Consider the following 23307-nt stretch of genomic DNA (forward strand, 5'->3'; position numbering starts at 1 on the left):
CAGGGCTGTATCCCTGCAGCCGACACAAGCTGCAGCCTGGTAAACTCATTTAATAAGATATGATGAAATATTAATGCTCAATTTAAAGATTAACCCAATACTAACACTGTGCAGTCGTATTAACGTACGTACTTCTTTGATAGCCGAACACAGAATCAGCTCTTCTCTCAAGTGTGCTCTTATATATACTAAGTGTCATGCGGACTATCCTCGCACAATGCCATAAGCATCAAAGATAACATCCGCATGATATAAAAATTATCAGAACCCCAAACTCGATCATTTGTTTCAGTATAATAATATATTTTGTTGTACTCTGGACCTTAGCTTTGGTTTAATGCCTGTTTACAGAGAGAGTTTTGCACAGAATTTCAACAAAGGGGATAGTTGATAATGACTCCATATGGCAATGGGGAAAATTAACTGTTCTGAGAAATCCTTCAGCTCTGGCATTGCATAAGTGAGTACTGATAACTTTGCCTAAGGAAAGGATTTGAGTAATCATGATTTAAAAGTTTCACAACAATGGCGTGTTTCGTGACATTATCGGAAAAAAAGCCAACAAAAGCAGGTTTGATAATATAATGCAGTTATATACGTTATAATATCATATATTTCAATACTGTGATATGATATTATATCATATAATGCTATATTGTATATATAGTATGATATTGTATCATGTGATCAAATACATATGATAATCATACAATTTTTTAACATATGATATACAATAGTGTACAGTATCAAAACAGTATCCATGAATATCTAAGATAGTTTTCATATAATATGATAAAGGTGGTCTCAAACAGGTGATGCCTCATAAGGTGATGCCTCGTCTCGGTGAGCTTTGTAATCTGTGATTACTTATGTTTATATAGTGTAGTAAGTGCCTGTGGGTTCTTGTGCTGTTATGTAAAAAGGGAGGGTTACTTTTGCCATTTTTTAGCTCAACTGAGCTGAAAGCTCGATATTCTTACTCGGGAAATATAGCACATTCTAGAATTTGGGCGCATTTTGGTTTAAAGAAAATTAAAGTCGGACTGCCTACAAAGGAAAATCTTTTGAATATAGTTTTTTTATCGCTTAAAATACTAAGTAAATCAAATTACGAAAGCCTAGTAATGAGTCTGTTCATTGTAACTTGTTTATTTACATTTATTTAGCACTACACTATAGAATATAAAAATGTCCGATTATAATGGATTATTTATTAGTTGCGGGAAACCGATTATCGATTATGAAAATCTCACCGACTCCCATCACTACTTCTTAGAAACCAATCAGTCAGGAAAGCTGAAACTTGTGTGGAAGCATCCTTAATATGTAGTATAGATACAAATTTGTAAAAATCATGACCCCCCGGGGTAGGGTGGAGCCACAATGGGGGAGGGGGTCGAACTTTTACATAGAATATATAGTGTAAATCTTTTAAAATCTTCTTCTCAAAAACCATTCGGCCAGAAAAGCTGAAACTTGGGTGGTAAGGTAGATTCAGGTTTGTTCAAATTATGATCCCCGCAGGTAGGATGGGGTCACAATGTTGGGGGGTGGGGGAGGGGGACAAACTTTACATAAGAAAATATTAAAAAATCTTTTTCTAAAAACCACTTGCCTACGAAAGCTATAACTTTATTAAAAGCAATCTTGGATAAAGTAGATTAAAGGTCAGACGACATGTTCCTCGAGCATCTTTTCTGTATCTTCTCATAATAAAGAGTTCCAATACAAATTAATTTTTTATGGTGTTTTTTAAAATGATTGAAATTTACTTGTATATGTATATATATGCTTAGATGTCTTAGTGGTTAAAGCCGTGGCCGCTCTCTGCCAGGAGCGTAGGTTCTAGAGGTTGTGAGTTCAAAGCCCGGCCTAATTTAGTGATTTTCGCTGTGCTGTATTCTTTTTTTATTTTTATATCAGCAATTCAAATGTATTTTCAAGAAGACTGTATAGGAAATTGCATTATCTAGTATTTTGCAGAAATGCCTGATAAGGTATCCTAATTTTTTGCAAGAAAGCTTGTCAGAGTAGTAGTAAACCATTAACAAATTCCTGGAAAATGTTATATATAAAATTGAGGAATGTGTCATCTGACCTTAAATTCTTTGAAATCAAAATCTTGAGGAGTAGGGTAGGGCCACATTGGGATTCCAATTTTTCAAAATAAAACATTTTAATTTATCACAAAAAATGAAATGTTATGATATATGGTTTTACAAAAATGCAAGGATCCTAACATATCGCTGATTCTTTCAAACGAGTGTTTTTTACTAGCCTGAAAAGTGTCCATTTTCCTTTGACAGTTATGAATCTGGTTCTTTCCTTTCGCAGCCTGTTTTCGACATTTCTACGTTTCCTCAAACGCTTTAAAAACTAAGAAATTGTAGACTTGTTTATGTTTAAACATGCAGATATTTCTGACGCCCTGTGTCCACTTTCTATAAGTTTTATGATCACGTTTTTATTGTTGTCTGACATTTCATTACCATTGCCATTTTGTAAACAAGTGGGAAATGTAATAATAAAATGAATTCGATTTGGAAAATTACGGAAGTAAAAATTCGTAAGAGTTACTCCCCTTAGATCACAAAAAAAGATAAGTGTGACATCGTTTTATTGTCTAAAACGTAACTTCGAAGTTTTGAGGCGATGCTAGTTATTGGGCGCCATTAAAAAAGTTGATTCATTTATCGCACTATGCTGTATATCCTTTACTGATAATAACTTTGGGGTGCGTCTTTTTACCCCAATGAACCCCAATGATACCCCAATGAACCACAATGATACCCCAATGAACTTTGAAATACCCCAATGATACTAAGTATGTTCATAATTGATACACTTTATGAATTTTATCTACCAACATGTTACACAAATTAATGAAATTTCAACTACGCAGCGTTTTTTTACTGATTGATTTCCCAGTGAACCCATTGTTATCCCAACCAAATTTCATTGACACCCTAACGAACACAATAAACTTGAAATGAGCTCTGTTTAATGATTCATTCACCCATGAATTTTAATTTTCCAAATGAAATAAATCTTATTAATACAAGAATGTACCTGTACTTAATGAACAATTAATCCCAACCAGACCCTGAATAACATTAACTTACCAATGATACCGTATTTTAGCTTTAATGATAAGTAAGCCACAGTGATATTTAATGATAAGTAAGCCACAGTGATACTTTGATGAACACAACAATTCCTAGACATTATTTAAAAGCCCACCCCACCCCCTAAACAAAGTTTTTTTTTGGGGGGGGGGGAGAGGGGAGTTATAGGAATTACCTTGTCCATAAGTCTGTCTGTGCAACATTTGTGTCTTGTCAATACTTATACTTATGGAGAAACACTGAAAGTTCTCTTACGACCTGAGTGTGTGTCATGAACTTGCCCCAAGTTCATTAGGTGCGATGGCACAATGCAGAGGTAGCGCGATCACGCGATGGTACGATAGCGACAACACGATGGTGCAATAGTGATGACGCGATGGTGCTATAGCGATAACGCAATGGTGCAATAGTAATGACGCAATGGTGCAATAGTGATGACGCGATGGTGCGATAGCGTTGACGTGATGGTGCGAAAGCGATAAGGCGATGATGCGATAGTGAGGATCAAAGGTGCGATAGTGATGACGCGATGGTGCAATAGTAAGAACGCGATGGTACAATAGCGAATAACGCGATGGTGCGATAGCGATAACTCTATGGTGCGATAGCGGTGACGCGAAAGTGCGATAGCGATGACGCAATGCTCTATCATGTCATTGTAAGTTGTTTATCGCGCTATCGTCATCGCAGTATCGCTCTATCGACTGTTTATTAAAGGATTTCATTCCAATTAACCATTATTTTTGCTCCTCCAAGTAATAAACTTATAAATCTTGACAAAATTTGAGGCGCCCGCCTGAAGGATTAAAACAATCAACCTACGACATAAAGCGCACAAGGGCTACATGTAGTTTTAACAATATAGGTTTTAATAATAACCAATCGGGTTCGAAGAGTGTTCATTTTTATTAAAGGAAATACATGTAAACCTAAACAAAGCTTGTTTTAATTGTAGAGTAGTTTGAATTTAGTCCTACACTCACTCCTTCGTAACATTTCCGAGTTTACGGAGTCACGATCCCACTGCTTATAGCTAATTATACCCCCCGCAAACGAAGTTTGGGGGGGTATATAGGAATCACCTTGTCCGTCCGTCCGTCTGTCCGTCCATCCATCTGTCTGTCCGTCCGTAACAAAAATTTTTACACAGTGTTTGTTAAGGTATGCCATATCGTTGGATATATTTCTGTACCAATCGGACATCAACTTCCTGTTAAATGACGACTTTGCTTATTTTTTAACCAAAATTTTCAAACAAATTTTGCTCAAAGATTTCTCAGCAACTATTTATCGCAGATGCTTGAAATGTTTACACAATATTTGTATAGGCATGCTATATCGTGGGATGTATTTTTGTACCAATCGGACGTCAACTTCCTGTTTAATGAGTACTTTGTTTATTTTAGCCAAAACTTTCAAACAAATTTTCCTCAAAGATTTCTCAGCAGCTATTTATTGCAGATGCTTGAAATTTCAACACACTGTTTGTTAAGGCATGCCATATTGTGGGATATATTTCTGTACCAATTTGATGCCAGCTTTCTGTTAAATGTCGACTTTGCTTATTTTGCATATTCACATCAGAGCGAGGGTATCACTAGTGAGCATTGGCTCACAGATATCTTGTTTAAACTTATAATCTTTTGAATACATTTTGTGAAATATTGAACATTATAAGCATCATATTTGATATTTGCTGTACAACAGATGTCCAGTGTACACCAATCTCCCAGATGTTTGCCGTATGGTCAACGACTTTGCCAACCCCTGCTGTAAGAAACCAGACTGTACCATCTCCGCTCACCCTGGTGTAATTCAGGGAACCGGAACAACTACGCCAAACCCCGCTCTGCCTCAGACCCTCCCACCAAAACAACGTAAGTCATCAGTGACCATCCAACTTCAAAAGCAAGGAAATTCGCATTCACAAAAGTTTTGAATAATTTGAGATGGGAAAAAAATTAGAATGTAAAATCTTGCAGTACAAAGAATTGAAAATGATAAACATTTGGCAAATGTTTACAATGAGATGTCCTGTTTTTCTCTTACAACAATGTTTAGAATACTGTGTGTAGAAAGGATGTAAATATCTCTCTCTTTTGACGATTTTCAAAATACTCTGTGTACTAAGAATGTACATATTTTGTTCTTTTGACAATTTCAGAATACTGTGTGTACAAAAATGCCCAGTATCTCCAGGGACAGACCTGGGAAGATGGCTGCAGCTACAAATGTCGCTGTGACGACTCGAGCCATGGAATCTACACCTGTAACCAGAGGTGAGTCGGAAAAAAGACTGTTGTCAAATTGTTTAGCTCAGGAGACCATGATAATGAATTCTACCCTCTGAACTTTAATACAATATAGACATGATAGATTAAACATTAATTGAGTCCCTTTTCAAGGAACTTTGGAGTTAGATTTACTCATTTTATGATCTCACTTTTCAGAGCATAAACAGAATGATATAAACTTTAAAGAAAAAAAGGGGATATTTGCTTCTTAAAAATCTATCAAAACTGAGTATTTTTATTTATTCTTTAGGTGCCCAACAGTCACCAGTGTTACCCCAGGCTGCACAATGAAGACTGATCCTAGGGACTCCTGCTGTCTTGTGGAAGTCTGCCCACAGCCCACACCAGCCCCCAGTCAGACTAAGCCAGTGCCCACTATTCAGCCCATACCCTTCACAGGAAAGGTCAATCTGCCCACACCTAGCTCAGTGCCCGGACAGCCAGCCCCATCACCAAAACCAGTTGGTACGTTATCAACTTTTTGGTCTCCTTGTTTGTTGAGAATTTGTATGGCCATGCCTTGGTAATGATATTGATATTAAAGACAATTCAACCACTGTTCTCACCCTGGATATAACTCTTGTAAGACAGATTTTTATGTGTACATTTACAGAAATTTGAAGTGATTTTATTTTTATTTTTTTTAAATGAATTTCTATTTCATACTGATTTTTTTTTTACCAATTCAGGTTTCTGTGTGTACAAAAGTGTGACCTACATGCAAGGCCAGAAATGGGACGATGGATGTGATTACGCATGTACTTGCTATGACGCAGAGCATGGAAGATACAAATGTGATCCTAAGTAAGTTGCTATGTAGTAAATGAAAAAATATTACCACCACTGTTCCTGTATACACATCTGAATTTGAAGCAATGTATCTTTTGAAGAAAATTTTTTTCTTCTTCATTGTGTAATAAAGAAATTACATACCGGTACTATTATAGCCAATTTTATTTGATTCATATTTGCATTTCATGATAAATGCGATCATTTTTCTTTAATTAAACCCTGCCTTACAGATGCCCAAGATACATGGATCTTTGTGACATGTGACATTGTGGAATGTGCTGAGCCAACACCTGCCCCCAACCCAACTTAGACCCCTGCTCCAGGACAACCCAACCCCAACTCCAACCCTAACCCCAACCCCAACCCACAGCCGACATACAATCCTAAACCACAGCCAACTTCAGAGTCTAGATGTAAGTCATTCAAAATCATGTGAATCAATATGAGCTGTGTACATGTATATATAGTGTATATAGAGTAGTTTTTGCTCCGTTTGATTTACACATAGGGTTATTGTAAAAGATTCCCCCTTCCATTATATAAATTAAATGAGAAAAGAAGACGAGTGATAACTTGCGTTCATTCGGGTTGATAGGTACTTGTGAGTACAAAGGACAACAGTATCTCCAAGGACAGCAGTGGTATGATGGATGTGACTTCTCCTGTATCTGTGAGGACTGTGTCACTGGCGTGTACAGATGCAACCAAAGGTATGTCTCTCCATGAGAATCAAAAGAGGTTGAGATTTTATCAGAATTTAGTTTTACCTGCCTTTTTTTGCTGGTGTGGAAAATTTACTAGAAGGTTTTGTCTTTTGACAGGTGCCCAACATTCCAGGCTCCACCCCCAGAGTGTACTCTGATTGCTGATCCCAAAGATCCTCTTTGTTGCAAGATCCCAGAGTGTCCCACCACAGGAAACTACAACACTGCTCCTCCATTGGTCATTCAGGGAGGAAAAGCCACTCCTAGCCCCACTCTGAGACCCATCTACACCCCACAACCTACACCCTTCATTCCAAATCCTAACTATAATGGATTTACCAGTGGTACAGTCTACACACCAAGACCCACTCCAGCAATCCTGATCCCTGGAAGACCTTATCCCTCAGGCACACCTTACCCAGGGGGCACATACCCACCCGGTACAGTTCCCACTGTTCCTCCCGTAACCTACACACTATACCCAGGAGCAACCTATCCAGTGAACTACATGCCCAATCCTTTAATGATTCCAACATTCAGACCAGGGCAGACATACCCAACAAATATGACTCCATATCCAAGTGGAACATACCCAACAAGGGTAACGTATCCTCTGCCAACCATCTATCCAGGTGGAGAAACCTATCCTCCAGGTTTCAGCCCAGTGACAACCCAAGTTCCTTACAGCCCTGTTGTGGTGTACTTTACAAATGCTCCACTGATCCCATGTGGCACCTATCCACCAAGACAGACACCATTTGTCGGCGGAACCTATCCAACTGGAACTGTACCCCCAAGGACTTACACTCCATTTGTCGGCGGCACTTATCCACCCAGTCAGACCTTTGGTCCTTATTTCACTCAGCCCACATTTAGGCCCTACCAGACCTACCCAACCAACAAGACTCCATACGTTGGTGGAACCTACCCAACTGGAACTGTACCACCTCCAACTCCATTTGTTGGTGGAACCTATCCTCCAGGATACATACCAAGGCAAACACCACCACCCAAACCACAGGCTCCTATTCTGGTCCCTGGAGAACCCTATCCATCCAGAGAGACACCCTACCCTGGCGGAACTTTCCCTACAGGCACTGTTCGAGTACAGTACACTCCCTTCATTGGTGGAACATATCCACCCTCTTTCACTTTCCGACCAGGACAGACACCACCAACTTTTGTGCCAGGGCAGACCTACCCAACTAATGAGACCCCATATCCAAGTGGAACCTACCCAACCTGTGTCACTTTGCCTCCATACACACCTTTTGTTGGCGGAACATATCCGCCAAGCTACACACCACCTCCATATTACAGACCATCAACATTCATACCAGGTGGCACATATCCAACCAATCAGACACCTTATCCATATGGCACCTATCCAGTTGGCACTGTCCCAATGGGAACACCCTTCGTTGGAGGAACCTATCCACCAGGATTCACCTTTAAACCACAACCTACCACACAAAGCCCATTCATTCCAGAACAGACCTATCCAACCAATGTTACACCATATCCTCTCGCCAAACTGTCACACCTGTGACACCATATCCTGGTGGACCAAATCAAACACCTTATCCAAGTGGAACCTATCCCTCAGGCACTGTACCCCCACCAGTACCATATCCAAGTGGTACCTATCCACCAGGATACACGGATAATAATCCAAACCAACCTTATTTGATTCCAGGAAGAACCTATCCACCATTCTTGACACCATTCCCCTCAGGAACATACCCACCAGGTGTGACGGTGCCATACACCCCCTACCCACAGGGAACTTACCCACCAGGCTTTACTATTCCACCACAGTTCACCACACCTCAACCAACCCCATCACCACAACCAATCTATGTCCATAAGTAATTTCTCTCTCCATTTCTGTTTAGAGCTTATAATGGTAGCATATTCATGCAATTAAGGCAGCTTTTATGCAGTATGTATGTTTTATACTAGGATTTTAATAATAATTTGCCCATTACGAATTATATTTAAACAGCATATATTTATGGCAATTTTCTAGCTGCATTTTTAATTTTGGTTATTTTTTTTATGACAGAACTCCATTCTTTTTCACAGAACTAATCTTTTTGTTGAAGAATAAATGATGCTTTTCCATTTTAGCCAACACTTGTATCTACAAGGGTTAATCCTACACCCAAGGACAAAGATGGCAGGATGGTTGCGACTACGACTGTGTATGTGAAAATCAAATGACTGGAGTCTACAAATGTACTGAGAAGTAAGACATCCTTCTAAAGCCTAAAAATGTTCGACTTGACTTACGATTTAAAGGCCAAAATATTTGTAATCTATGATTATTCTTTCAAGTTTAGTCCATTTTTGAGTCATATTATTTTACACGTTTGGTCATGGATAAATATGATATCATGACTTTTGTGGCCCATAGATGCCCACGAATCACAGACTTGAACCCAGGCTGTCAACTGGTCCAAGACATTAATGATCCCTGCTGTAAGAAGCCTTACTGTTCCCCTAATGTGTCCCCCATTGTCATCAAGGCCCCAACACCCACCACCATTAACGGATATCCAGGTGAGCAAATCAAATACTTCATAGCATTTCAGTAAAACATGGTAACAGATACACACTTTTTACAAATGCATGAGCACAGCAAATTCAGTTTTATTACTCTTACTATTCAAAATGTTTTTTAAACTAATTCGATATAAAATTTAATATATAATGAATAGATCCTCTGGGGCTTTGCTAAAAATCTGTTTTAGTGTACTTTTAAGACTATGCCATCTTCTCCAATCAGAGACTGGATATTGCCAAAAATGGTCAGAGAATAGAACAGATTTTTTTTTTGTCTTCAAATTAGAGTTTTCTTGATCAATCTTGGATGGTGAGATGCTGATATGTTATTGATATAGAGACTATAGAGGGGTGGGGGGGGTCCCAAAAATATTTCTGTACACTTGTTTTCTTGGTGGATTTGATGGAAGTGCTGATATGTTATTGATTGTTTTTACAGCTGTCTGTATGTACAAGGGCGTGTCCTTCCAACAAGGCGAGTCCTGGAAGGATGGCTGTGACCTGGTCTGTGAGAATGGAACAACAGAATTCTACCGATGTGACGACAGGTAAATGTGACCAATATTATTAATGCATTGGATGCCAGTTAAATTTTACTTAAGTATAGTTAACTTATAATGTTTTACCATTTTCAGACACCCCCTTCCCACCCCACCCCACCCCACCCCCCCAAAAAAAAACAGCATAAAAGTACTACATGTATAACAAACCACCCCCCCCCCCCCCAAAAAAAATACCGGTATGTTAAGTGGAAAATCTTAGGTACTGTGGTTTCCTTAATATTTAAGGGTAATAAGGGTATCAATTTTCGTGGTTAAAGTGAAAAACACAGTTTCAAGGATACTTAAATTCATGGCCAATGATCCTATCAATACAAACAGTTAGTAGAAAGTGCACTTCAATAAACATTTATTTTCATGGATAAACTTAACAATGAAATCCATGAAAATTGGTATCCAACTAATATTGATGAAACCACAGTATTTAATGAAGTTTCTAGTGTTTTGAGAACAACATTGGTTTCTGGAACAGATGTCCACAGTACCAGCTGACTGAGGGATGCTCCATGGAGGCAGATCCTGATGACTCTTGCTGCAAGAAACCAGTCTGCCACCTAGAGCTGATGAAACCCCCAACTGTGGCCCCCACACCTTCACCCAAACCTGGCGAGGTCCCAATGCCCACACCATCCCCTACCCCATACACTCTGCCCATGCCAACAGCTATTAACTATGGATCTGGACCCAATGGAGGACGTAAGAGAATTTTCTTCTCCTGAAACAGTTTCAATATTTGATTTAAACATATGGTGACCAATTTCTTTTTAAAGATTCTTTGTTTTCTATCAAACCTGAAAGTCTTTGGTATCAATATTTATAATGGCAGCAGTCTTACATGAATTTTGTCAAATCCTCAATTTCAGGGACATGTAAATTTGTACATGTAGATGATTATACGCCTATCAATTGAAACTGGAATTTCTTATTTCAATGAACAGTTGATTTCATTCCATGAAATTCATTATAAGTGATGTTCATTAATTAAGTGATACAGGATATTAAAGCTCTATCAGAAACATTTTTTCTGGTTTGAACAGATGGATGTTTGTACAAGGGAGTCTCTTACAATGCTGGAAAGACCTGGAAAGATGGCTGCTTCTACACCTGTGAATGTTTGGACATGCAGACTGGCAGATACAGATGCAAGGACAGGTGCAAAAATCTAAATTAACTAAATATTATTCTCAGTTCAGTCAGAGGCCAGGAATTTTGAGCAACGATTTTACCAACTGGTCTTCTTGTCCAATGTTTTGACAGTCAGATCTGTGTCTTCCTTTCTGTAGATGCCCATCCATGGATGGTGTCGTCCCACCACCCAACTGCCAGATTGTCTCTGACCCTACAGACCCATGCTGTAAGATGATGCAGTGCAGACAACCTACCCCCGCCCCCTCATTCAACCTGGTCACAGGAAACAAACCCCCGATCACTGGCAGCATCACCTTCCCCCCACAACCTAACAACACACAGGTACCCAACCCATACCAAACAACCCCAGACACCTATGCCAACACCTAAGAGTAAGTGCATCCAGTTGATTTTTCATCAGGCTGTAAAACTGAATTCAAAATTTTTCTAAATAAGTCACATCTTGAGAGTGTGTTTCTTTATTGGTGGTGATATCTTTCTCTCTCATTTAGACATCTGTATTATGAATGGCAAGACCTACAGCCAAGGACAGACTTGGTATGACTTGGTATGACGGATGCGCCAGAGTGCGTGTGTAATGATGGAAAGACTGGCTACTACAGATGTAGTCAGAGGTAAGTATATTAATTACGAGGACACAAAGGTTATTAATGTAACCATGCTTTTATTCTTCTCTCTACAGAATTTTTATTACTAGTTTAAAATGCTACAAATTTGACCTTTTTCATTCATAATTCTAAAAAGCAAGTGAAATAGAAAGATAGAATATATGATATTTAAGACAATTTGTTTTCTTTTTCCAGATGCAACACTTACGACAACTTGCCTTCCTCTTGCACATTGATCCCTGATCCAAATGACCCCACCTGATGCCAGGTGCCTCACTGTGAAACGCCCACACCTGGACCAAACCAGCCTGTCACCATCAAGGGACAGCCTGAATCCTTCACGGGATATGGAATCACCGAGACACTACCTCCTACCCAGCCTACCACTGTCAACCCATTCCTGCCAACTCAGCAGCCTACTCCTTCTCCTCAGCCTAGCACTCCTAAACCAGATGGTGAGATTATCCTGTATACTATTACCTACTAAAAATGTTTAGAAAAGGGAGGTTGGTGTTTGGAGGATGAGGTATCTGAATTTCAGTGTGTGGAAAGTTTGTGTGCATGGTTTAGAAATATGGGATAGGAAATGAAGCGAATATGAGATATGATTTTACTCATTCACTAAATTTTGATTTGTAAATATTTAAACAAATTTATAGGTACAAAGAAAGGGAGGGAGGAGGGAGAGAAATGAAATGAAAATAGTTGAACAAAATTTATGTTTATTTATTACCGGGCATATCAAATTTAAGATAAAGTCTGTTGATTTGTATTTGTCAGTTTGACCATTGTGTTAGAAACTGGCTTTATGGGGTCAAGAGTTAAACTTTTAGAAAGCTTTGCAGTACCATTGAACTGGTCAACATTTTTGAACACATTAATTTTATGTTGTGCAAGAAGTAATAATTTATTTTTTTTCAGTCTGTATCTACAATGGACTGGCTTACAGAACAGGTGAGCAGTGGCAAGATGGATGCAAATACAACTGTATCTGTGAGGATGGACACATGAGAGGTGAGAGGACTTTTATATACCAAGTATTAAAGCAATACCAATTTTTAATTGACAAAAATGCATACTGTATTTCTGGTAATTTTTCGTGGGGGTCTAATTTTCGCTTTTTTAGCTCACCTGAGCTGAAAGCTCAAGTGAGCTATTCTGATCACATTTTGTCTGTCGTCCGTCTGTCTGTCTGTCTGTCTGTCCGTCCGTCTGTCTGTAAACTTTTCACATTTTCAACATCTTCTCAAGAACCACTGGGCCAATTTAAACCAAACTTGGCACAAAGCATTCTTAGCCTAAGGGGATTTAAATTTGTGAAAATTAAGGATCACACCCTTTTGCAAAGGGAGATAATTAGGAATTTATGAAAATTTTGGAGAAATTTTCAAAAATCTTCTTCTCATGAACCATAATTTGTGAAAATCATGACCCCCGGGGGTAGGGTGGGGCCACAATGGGGGGTCGAACTTTTACATAGGAATATACAAAGTAAATCTTTGAAAATCTTCTTCTCATGAACCATAAGACCAGGAAAGCTGAAACTTGTGTGGAAGCATCCTCAGGTAGTGTAGATTCTAATTTGTGAAAATCATGACCCCCGGGGGTAGGGTGGGGCCACAATGGGGGGTCGAAATTTAACATAGGAATATATAGAGTAAATCTTTAAAAATCTTCTTCTCATGAACCATAAGACCAGGAAAGCTGAAACTTGTGTGGAAGCATCCTCAGGTAGTGTAGATTCTAATTTGTGAAAATCATGACCCCCGGGGGTAGGATGGGGCCACAATGGGGGGTCGAAGTTTTACATAGGAATATACAGAGTCAATCTTTGAAAATCTTCTTCTCATGAACCATAAGACCAGGAAAGCTGAAACTTGTGTGGAAGCATCCTCAGGTAGTGTAGATTCTAATTTGTGAAAATCATGATCCCCGGGGGTAGGGTAGGGCCACAATGGGGGATCGAAGTTTTACATAGGAATATATAGAGTAAATCTTTAAAAATCTTCTTCTCAGAAACTAATCAGCCAGTAAAGCTGACACTTGTGTGGAAGCATCCTCAGGTAGTGTAGATTCAAAGTTGTGAAAATCATGATCCCCGGGGATAGGGTGGGGCCACAATGGGGTGTCGAAGTTTAACATAGGAATATAATATGTTTTACGGTGTGACCGTTGGGGCGAGCGCAGAAGGAACCACACATCTGTCATCATTGTTAAATGCAACCCGTGGACTTGCCCTAACCAAAAAACTTTGGCTTTGTCTCGAAAACTTTTACCACCGCAAGGAACCCGAAATTATCAAACTTTTATTCCAATGGCCCCTTCCTAGTCTTATACACTTAAACAAACTACCACTGAGCATTAATAAAATGTTAAACAGACTTACATTGTATTAAAATATTTTGATAAACACAACGCCGTTTTTTTAATGTAGATACAATTATGTTTTATCTTTTCTTTACCTTTTAATAATGATCATTAAAATCAGTAAAAATAAATTTTGTTTGTTATTTCTCATTTTGTTCCTTGTTGTAACCCGTGGTTTAATTATTTTCCTCAGTGACATTAATTTTGTTTTAAATCTTTTTATTTTTTGTACGCTATATAAGCGTTGTAGACATGTGCCCTCACCCCTTTCTTAGTGTGTGATATCCAATATTATTTGACCACATGTGCAACTATATAACAAATACATGTACCGGTAGATATTTTAACAGTTTAATTCTTTTCATTTATCTATTCATTACAAAATGGCGTGGCTGCACGTAGATCTAATAATGATTAGACTTTTCTTTCTTAATAATTTTTTGTCACCTACCTAACGTATGCATATATGATTGGATCAATATGACAATAAATTTAGCATGGAACTTGCATGTGTATTTACTAAGCAAAAAAAAAATCATCAAAACAAAACTAATCAGCCAAAGAGTCACCGTTAACACTGATACTGAGTACTTCCTACATGATCCAGTACATATGCTTGATCCACCTTTAAATGTATCGCGGGGAATTAAAACGCGAGATCTTTGTGACGTCATAGTTAACATTCTTTTGCGCTCGACAGTTTTCGTAAATTGTCGGACAAATTCGGAGAAGGAAATGACGTCATATGTCAGCAAAAGTTCAATTTTTATACCCCCGCTCCGAAGGAGAGGGGGTATACTGTTTTACCCTTGTGTGTCTGTCTGTCCGTCCGTCTGTCCGTCTGTCTGTCTGTCTGTCCGTCTGTCTGTCCGTCCGTAACAAAAATTTCTGTCGCATTTATCTCAGCAACTATTTATCGCAGATGCTTGAAATTTTAACACAGTGTTTGTTAAGGCATGCCATATCGTGGGATATCTTTTTGTACCAATCGGACGCCAACTTCCTGTTAAATGACGACTTTGCTTATTTTTTAACCAAAATTTTCAAACAAATTTTCGTCAAAGAAATCTCAGCAACTGTTTATCGCAGATGCTTGAAATTTTAACACAGTATTTTTATAGGCATGCCATATGGTGGGATATCTTTTTGTACCAATCAGACGTCAACTTCCTGTTAAATGACGACTTTGCTTATTTTTTAACCAAAATTTTCAAACAAATTTTCGTCAAAGATTTCTCAGCAGCTATTTATCGTAGATGCTTGAAATTTATACACAATATTTGTATAGGCATGCCATATCGTGGGATATATTTTTGTACCAATCGAACGCCAACTTCCTGTTAAATGACGACTTTGCTTATTTTTTAACCAAAATTTTCAAACAAATTTTCGTCAAAGAAATCTCAGCAACTGTTTATTACAGATGCTTAACACAGTATTTGTATAGGCATGCCATATCGTGGGATATCTTTTTGTACCAATCGAACGCCAACTTCCTGTTAAATGACGACTTTGCTTATTTTTTAACCAAAATTTTCAAACAAATTTTGGTCAAAGATTTCTCAGCAGCTATTTATCGCAGATGCTTGAAATTTATACACAATATTTGTATAGACATGCCATATCGTGGGATATATTTTTGTACCAATCAGACGTCAACTTCCTGTTAAATGACGACTTTGTTTATTTTTAGCCAAAATTTTTAAAACAAATTTCCGTCAAAGATTTCTCAGCAACTATTTATCGCAGATGCTTGAAATTTTAACACACTATTTGTATAGGCATGCCATATTGTGGGATATATTTTTGTATCAATCGGACGTCAAACTTCCTGTGAAATGATGACTTTGTTTATTTTTAGCCAAAATTTTCAAACAAATTTTGGTCAAAGATTTCTCAGCAGCTATTTATCGCAGATGCTTGAAATTTTTACACAGTGTTTGTTAAGGCATGCCGTATCGTGGGATATATTTTTGTACCAATCGGACGTCAACTTCCTGTTAAATGAGTACTTTGTTTATTTTAGCCAAAATTTTCAAACAAATTTTCCTCAAAGATTTCTCAGCAACTGTTTATCGCAGATGCTTGAAATTTTAACACACTATTTGTTTAGGCATGCTATATTGTGGAATATATTTCTGTACCAATCGGATGCCAGCTTTCTGTTAAATGTCGACTTTGCTTATTTTGCATATTCACATCAGAGCGGGGGTATCACTAGTGAGCATTGGCTCACAGATATCTTGTTTACGTAGGCTTATGTGTTGTTTACTGTAATGTTTTAGAAGGATTTTTTTTATTGTTAAATGAAAATGATGTATGCGATGTAGAGGTAAGAATTTTCCGTAGAAACACTTTCTGTTCTACCATGTTGCTATGCACCGCAAAGGATCACTGGGATAGTAGAACGTTTTCACGTGGCCTCATAAAATTTTCTTTGAACAATGTGCAGATTTCAACTCGAATTTCCTCCGTTCGTACACGTTGTCTATGGAGCTCGCTATGCGAGCGGCGCCTGCGCTCGCTATAAAGTAAATCTTTAAAAATCTTTTTCTCAGAAACTAATCAGCCAGTAAAGCTGACACTTGTGTGGAAGCATCATCAGGTAGTGTAGATTCATAGTTGTGAAAATCATGATCCCCAGGGGTAGGGTGGGGCCACAATGGGGGGGTCAAAGTTTAACAAAGGAATATATAGAGTAAATCTTTAAAAATCTTCTTCTCAGAAACTAATCAGCCAGATGATTCTTTATTATACCACGCTCCGAAGGAGAGGGGGTATACTGTTTTACCCTTGTGTGTCTGTCTGTCTGTCCGTCCATCCGTCTGTCCGTCTGTCTGTCCGTCCGTAACAAAAATTTCTGTCGCATTTATCTCAAAAACTATTTATCACAGATGCTTGAAATTTTTACACAATATTTGTATAGGCATGCCATATCGTTGGATATATTTTTGTACCAATGGGACGTCAACTTCCTGTTAAATGAAGACTTTGCTTATTTTTTAACCAAACTTTTCAAACAAATTTTCGTCAAAGATTTCTCAGCAACTATTTATCGCAGATGCTTGAAATTTTTACACAATATTTGTATAGGCATGCCATATCTTGGGATATATTTTTGTACTAATCGGACGTCAACTTCCTGTTAAATCACGACTTTGTTTATTTTTAGCAAAAATTTTCAAACAAATTTTTGTCAAAGAATTCTCAGCAACTGTTTATCGCAGATGCTTGAAATTTTTACACAGTATTTGTATAGGCATGCCATATCGTGGGATATATTTTTGTACCAATCAGACGTCAACTTCCTGTAAATGACGACTTTGTTTATATTTAGCCCAAATTTTCAAACAAATTTTTGTCAAAGAATTCTCAGCAACTGTTTATTGCAGATGCTTGAAATTTTTACACAGTATTTGTATAGGCATGCCATATCGTGGGATGTATTTTTGTATTAATCGGACGCCAACTTCCTGTTTAATGAGTACTTTGTTTATTTTTAGCCAAAATTTTCAAAGAAATTTCCATCAATGATTTCTCAGCAGCTATTTATCGCAGATGCTTGAAATTTTAACACAGTATTTGTATAGGCATGCCATATTGTGGGATAAATTTTTGTACCAATCGGACGTCAACTTCCTGTTAAATAATGACTTTGTTTATATTTAGCCAAAATTTTCAAACAAATTTTTGTCAAAGATTTCTCAGCAGCTATTTATCGCAGATGCTTGAAATTTTAACACACTATTTGTTTAGGCATACCATATTGTGGGATATATTTCTGTACCAATCGGATGCCAGCTTTCTGTTAAATGTCGACTTTGCTTATTTTGCATATTCACATCAGAGCGGGGGTATCACTAGTGAGCATTGGCTCACAGATATCTTGTAATTGTTAAGACTTTGGCCCCAGAACAATTCTTAGGCCTCACAAGAAAGTTCAGAGTTTATGTACGTTTATATCCCATATATAAACAATTGTTAAGGATCTTTTTGAGAACTGCAATACTCAACATATGATATGACTATAAAATCATCCTGTTAGAAAAGGGACTAATGATTATAAACATAAGACAATCCAGGGGAAAAATGGATTTTATTTATACAGGATCAACATTTATTATTGTACATTGTCCAGATAGTTTGTATTATGACTCCATTAAGCTGATTTTATCATACCTATTGTTCCTCAGGTGAGCGATGTGGCCCATGGGCCTCTTGTTTGCAATCACTTTTAAATTGCAAAATATTCAATATGCAGAAATTATATCCAATAATGTTTGGTAAAAAAATTTGAATTGCAAAATAATGACTAAGGCAAATTAAAATTGGTACACATTTTATCCTGTTTCGCAAATTTTGTGACACAAAAAAAAATGGATGTACAGTATATCTGTTAATTTGGCACATGACATGGGAATTTCTCAGCTAAGACAAGAATATTTTTCTCCTTTTTCATTTATAGTTCAATGTTATGTTTTGGAATTATTCTTTTTTCATTTAGAAAATTTCACATTTTAAGATTTTGGGCATAGCTGAAAATTGATTTACATGTACATTAACATGATAACTACCTTAGATCATTCCTATTTTACATGTAGATAAATAAAACTTTAGGTCCCAATATTCTGAAAAATTTGTAAAAATTTGAATAATGCATACAGATTCTGATGCTAAGCTTTGATCTTACAGATGCCCAACAGTTCCTCGTCTGTCTGCGGGATGTACCCTGGAGACTGACCCCAGCGACTACTGCTGTAAGGTGGCTGTGTGTTGTCAGACCACAACCTCTGCCCCTGGACAGCCAACACCCTCACCCACCAAACCACCAAGTAAGTGACCATCAATGTCACTGTCAAAAAATTCAAAAATTTCTTTTTTCAATGCCCCACCCATCAAACCACTCAGTAAATGAACATGCAACCACTGTCAAAAGTTTCACAAAGCACTTGCCATCATTTATGTGGATCCATTCATTACTAATTCTATAGATTTTTACCCTTGCCAACCAAAGACTTCTGTATGACAATGTTTGCATTGTACTTGTAGCTTTCTGTGTGTACAAAGGAGTCCCATACATCCAGGGCCAGACCTGGCAAGATGGCTGCTCCACCACTTGCAGATGTGATGACGCTGACAACAACATCTACAACTGCTTTGACAGGTAAGTGTATATAAGTGAAGAATATTCTCGTTCAGAAGAGAAGTTTTATGGTATTAAGAATTGTGTTTGTGATAACCGCTTCTACTACAAGCTGTCAAGCCAAGACTAGATACACTGATGTGCAATTAATATGAATTAAGATATTGGGCATTATTGAAATTTTACTTCTTTTATGTGTACATGGCATTTTCATTAAGATTGGTAAGGTGCAATTACAGTGTTGTTAAGTATCCATTGTTTATACTTCCAGGTGCCCTCAGTATCCTAACTTACCTGCAGGATGTACCAAGACTGCTGACCCCAACGATCCATGCTGCCTGGTGCCAGTCTGCAGCACCCCAAGACCCACACCCTACAACCCTCAGTACCCAACCACCACCCCCAATCCTAACCAGCCTACCACACCCTACAATCCTTATGTTACACCACTGCCTAAAGGAGAAATTGTGGGATACAATCCTACCACACAGAATCCTTACAATCCTTCACCCAAACCAAGTAAGTGTTGAGAAAATTATTGATAAGGGGAAAAAACATTACAGAAAAGTGATAATTCAGGAATTGATTCAAGATACAGGTATTGTATACAGTACCCGCAACATTATTTTTTACAATCCTATCCTATCGTATCGTGTATCAATCCTATCGTATCGTGGGTGTATACTGTCCTATCGTGCGTTAATGCTATCCTATCGTGCGTGTATACTGTTCTTTGAGCGTTAATCCTATCCTATCGTGCGTTAATCCTATCGGGTTTATCGTTTAATATCAAAAATTCTTCCGTGTTAATCGTTTCGTGCCTTTTCATAAGCAAGTAAATTTATTACTAAGTTGCAACTCGTTCGGTGCGCCGTATACGAATATTTATCGAACAAGAATTGTAAAATCCTATCCAACATTTCGTCAGGATACTATTTTTTTTAATTTTTAAGATCAAAATTAGCCAATATTATATGTAAATCATATCTGTTAACATTGAAAATGAAGAACAAAGTTCTTAGGAACAAGGTAACATATTTACCTGTATATCGAATATATTAAATCGTACTCAAAGTGTATACCTGCGTAAACATTAACTTTTATGCAATATAATTTTGTTGCATCATATTTTACAGAAACAAAAGTATTTATGATATAATTTATATTTAATTAAAACCCAAGTTGTATTTTGAACCCGTTATTTTCCGTGTGATATTTGATTTCAGGCTGAAATGTTCTCGGCAATCAGCTAGGATGTGTGGTAAGGAAAACAATGTTAACAAATCGTACGCGGAATGTGTATCTGTCAGTGAGTAAATATTTATTTAACTTGTCTGTAATAATTCGTTTTTAATGCATCATTTTCTTACACAGAAAAAAATGTACTTATGATAGATTTTATATTTATTTTATACAAGAGTTGGATTTATATAATTGATTTTAATAGATTTTATATTTACTTTATACAAGAGTTGGATTTATATAATTAAACCCGCTATTTTCCGAGTGATTTAATCTCGGGCTGAAATATTCGCGGCGATCAGCTAGGGTGTTCGATAATGAAAACAATTTTAACAATACAGAAAATAACTTTGCGGGTACTGTAACAGTGCATAACCTGATCCATTGCAGCATTCTGTGTACACAAGGAACAACAATACACCAATGGACAGACTTGGCAAGATGGATGTGACTACAACTGCGAATGTATCGATCAAGCCACAGGCCGCTACAAGTGTACCGAGAGGTAACAATGTCATCTACGTTTAACATTCTGATTTTAAAGTTAATTTAAATGTGCTTTAAGGAAGGCCCATCAAAAACGATCTTAGCACGGAATGGTTTTTTTTATTCTGATGTGCTTTTACAGGTGCCCATCCTTCCCTGTTAAGCCTAGCTGCTTCATGGTACCAAGCCAGACAGACAACTGCTGCAAAGTACAGTACTGTCCACCCCAACCCTATCCCCACCCACCACCCCAGTACCACCAGAGAACACCACTCCCGTGGGCGTAACTCTTGTACCAAACCCAGGCTCAACCTTGGTACCACCACAGCAGATTACCACAGCTCCAGTCATCCCCATTCCACAGCCCGGAGGTCAGAGTTAACCACTGTTTCAATCTGTAATCTATTCATTTAACACTGTTTCTGCAGGCTTTAAAATTTAGATCTGTAGAGTGACTGAAACAGTTTTATGGGTCAGGGTATGAATATGGAAATAAGAAAAACAATCATTGGCAAGGATTTTTTTGTGCAAGAGTGTTGGTATAAATATGGATATATTTTTATACCCCTGCTCCGAAGGAGAGGGGGTATACTGTTTTACCCTAGTGTGTCTGTCTGTCCGTCTGTCTGTCTGTCCGTCCGTCCGTAACAAAAATTTCTGTCGCATTTATCTCAGCAGCTATTTATCGCAGATGCTAGAAATTTTAACACACTATTTGTTTAGGCATGCCATATTGTGGGATATATTTTCATACCAATCAGACGTCAACTTCCTGTTAAATGAGTACTTTGTTTATTTTAGCCAAAATTTTCAAACAAATTTTCCTCAAAGATTTCTCAGCAGCTATTTATCGCAGATGCTTCAAATTTTAACACACTTTTTGTTTAGGCATGCCATATTGTGGGAATATATTTCTGTACCAATCGGATGCCAGCTTTCTGTTAAATGACGACTTTGCTTATTTTGCATATTCACATCAGAGCGGGGGTATCACTAGTGAGCATTGGCTCACAGATATCTTGTTGTACCAATCTGACATCAACTTCCTGTTAAATGACGACTTTGCTTATATTGCACATTCACATCAGAGCAGGGGTATCACTAGTGAGCATTGCATATCTTGTTTCAATTGGGCAGTTCATGCGCTCCACCATGCCATCAGATTGTGGATGGTATGGGGTTGTGTGAGTCTTGTTGATTCTCAGTATATCCCATTTGTTTGAATAATTTTGATTCACACTTGCGCCCTTGGTCAGTATGGAGAGTTCTAGGTGGGCTGTATTTGGTAACATAATTGTCTATGAAGGCTTACGCTACTGTCTTGGCCTCCATGTGCGGAAGTGGATTAGCTTCGGTCCATTTAGTGAAGTAGTCTTGAATTACCAGATAGTTTTTATTCCCTCTGGTTGATGTAGGAATAGGACCTAAGATGTCAATCGCAACTCTTTCTCCTGGATCTCCTGCTCTGGTAACTTGCATAGGCGCACAAGGAGTTTACTGTATTTCTTTCTTTTGGCGCAATGTTGACAGAATGCTCACCATCTTCTAACATCTTTGTTCATGACAGGCCAGTAGAAGCTTTGCTTTTTTTTTTGCAAGAGTTTTCTGTCTACCAAGATGTCCTCCTGATGGCACATCATGGAATGTTTCTTGGGTTGTTTGCATATAGGCTTTGCATCTACAGTATCAATTTTATGTTTTATCAAGTTTGTGTGACCTTGATCAGCACCCTGTTCAGCTAAAAGATTTGCATGCTTAAGCAGAAACGAACTTACTTGCTTTCTTTGTTCTGGTGAAAGACCATCAGTATTGTCCAAAAGAGTTTGAATGTGTCAGGTAGCTTTGTGTTTTCTGTTGACTCACCGCTGTCTGCAGGTGTTGTGGTTCTTTTCAGCTCAAATATTTTGGCAATACTTCCTTTTTTATACCACTACGAGATCTTCATTGTGATTTATCAGCCTCAAAGGAACTGTGTTGCTAGGAGCTGTGGATACAGTGGATCTACTCATCATCAATTCTTCTTTTTTGAAATTCATGGATGGTTCTTGAATTCCATACAGAATGCATTCTGAGGGTATCACCTTACCAAAGATGATCCACTCACTTCTGCCCGGTATTACTGAAATTTCTTGGATAGAAACCCTGCAACATTGCACATTTTGCTCCAATAGTACAAATTCATCCATTAAACAAGGGTCATTGACATGAGGTTTAGAGTGCATTCATGTTCAACCATTAAATCTAGCCGTAGGATACCCTGCCCTCTTATTGC

At 37.9% G+C, this 23307-nt stretch overlaps 3 protein-coding genes across 4 annotated transcripts; all 3 read left to right on the forward strand.

The window, feature by feature from the left end:
* The first annotated feature begins 4809 nt into the window (after positions 1-4809).
* On the forward strand, positions 4810-8482 carry LOC117682092 (adhesive plaque matrix protein). Of its 2 annotated transcripts, XM_066077621.1 has the most exons (7): positions 4810-5002; positions 5290-5404; positions 5670-5884; positions 6109-6223; positions 6442-6624; positions 6807-6921; positions 7033-7529. In XM_066077621.1, the coding sequence occupies exons 1-5, from the start codon at positions 4870-4872 to the stop codon at positions 6473-6475; spliced, it is 612 nt and encodes a 203-aa protein (XP_065933693.1). In that variant the 5' UTR covers positions 4810-4869; the 3' UTR covers positions 6476-6624; positions 6807-6921; positions 7033-7529. The 2 variants fall into 2 exon arrangements, with proteins under 2 accessions (XP_065933693.1, XP_065933692.1); XM_066077620.1 differs by lacking the exons at positions 4810-5002; positions 5290-5404; positions 5670-5884; positions 6109-6223 and having other exon boundaries at positions 6484-6624; positions 7033-8482.
* Positions 8483-8514: 32 nt separating this feature from the next.
* On the forward strand, positions 8515-11558 carry LOC136271812 (putative epidermal cell surface receptor). The gene is made up of 7 exons (XM_066072341.1): positions 8515-8779; positions 9046-9163; positions 9332-9477; positions 9920-10028; positions 10513-10736; positions 11078-11192; positions 11324-11558. The coding sequence occupies exons 2-7, from the start codon at positions 9135-9137 to the stop codon at positions 11556-11558; spliced, it is 858 nt and encodes a 285-aa protein (XP_065928413.1). The 5' UTR covers positions 8515-8779; positions 9046-9134.
* A 6982-nt stretch (positions 11559-18540) lies between these two features.
* LOC136271817 (putative epidermal cell surface receptor) lies at positions 18541-21381 on the forward strand. The gene is made up of 6 exons (XM_066072349.1): positions 18541-18551; positions 18857-18996; positions 19214-19328; positions 19579-19826; positions 20940-21054; positions 21178-21381. Exons 1-6 carry the CDS (start codon positions 18541-18543, stop codon positions 21320-21322), a joined length of 774 nt encoding a protein of 257 aa, XP_065928421.1. The 3' UTR covers positions 21323-21381.
* The last annotated feature ends 1926 nt before the right edge of the window (positions 21382-23307 follow it).

The sequence above is a fragment of the Magallana gigas genome, chromosome 2 (assembly GCF_963853765.1).
Source record: "Magallana gigas chromosome 2, xbMagGiga1.1, whole genome shotgun sequence".
In the NCBI taxonomy this organism is placed as follows: Eukaryota; Metazoa; Mollusca; class Bivalvia; order Ostreida; family Ostreidae; genus Magallana; species Magallana gigas.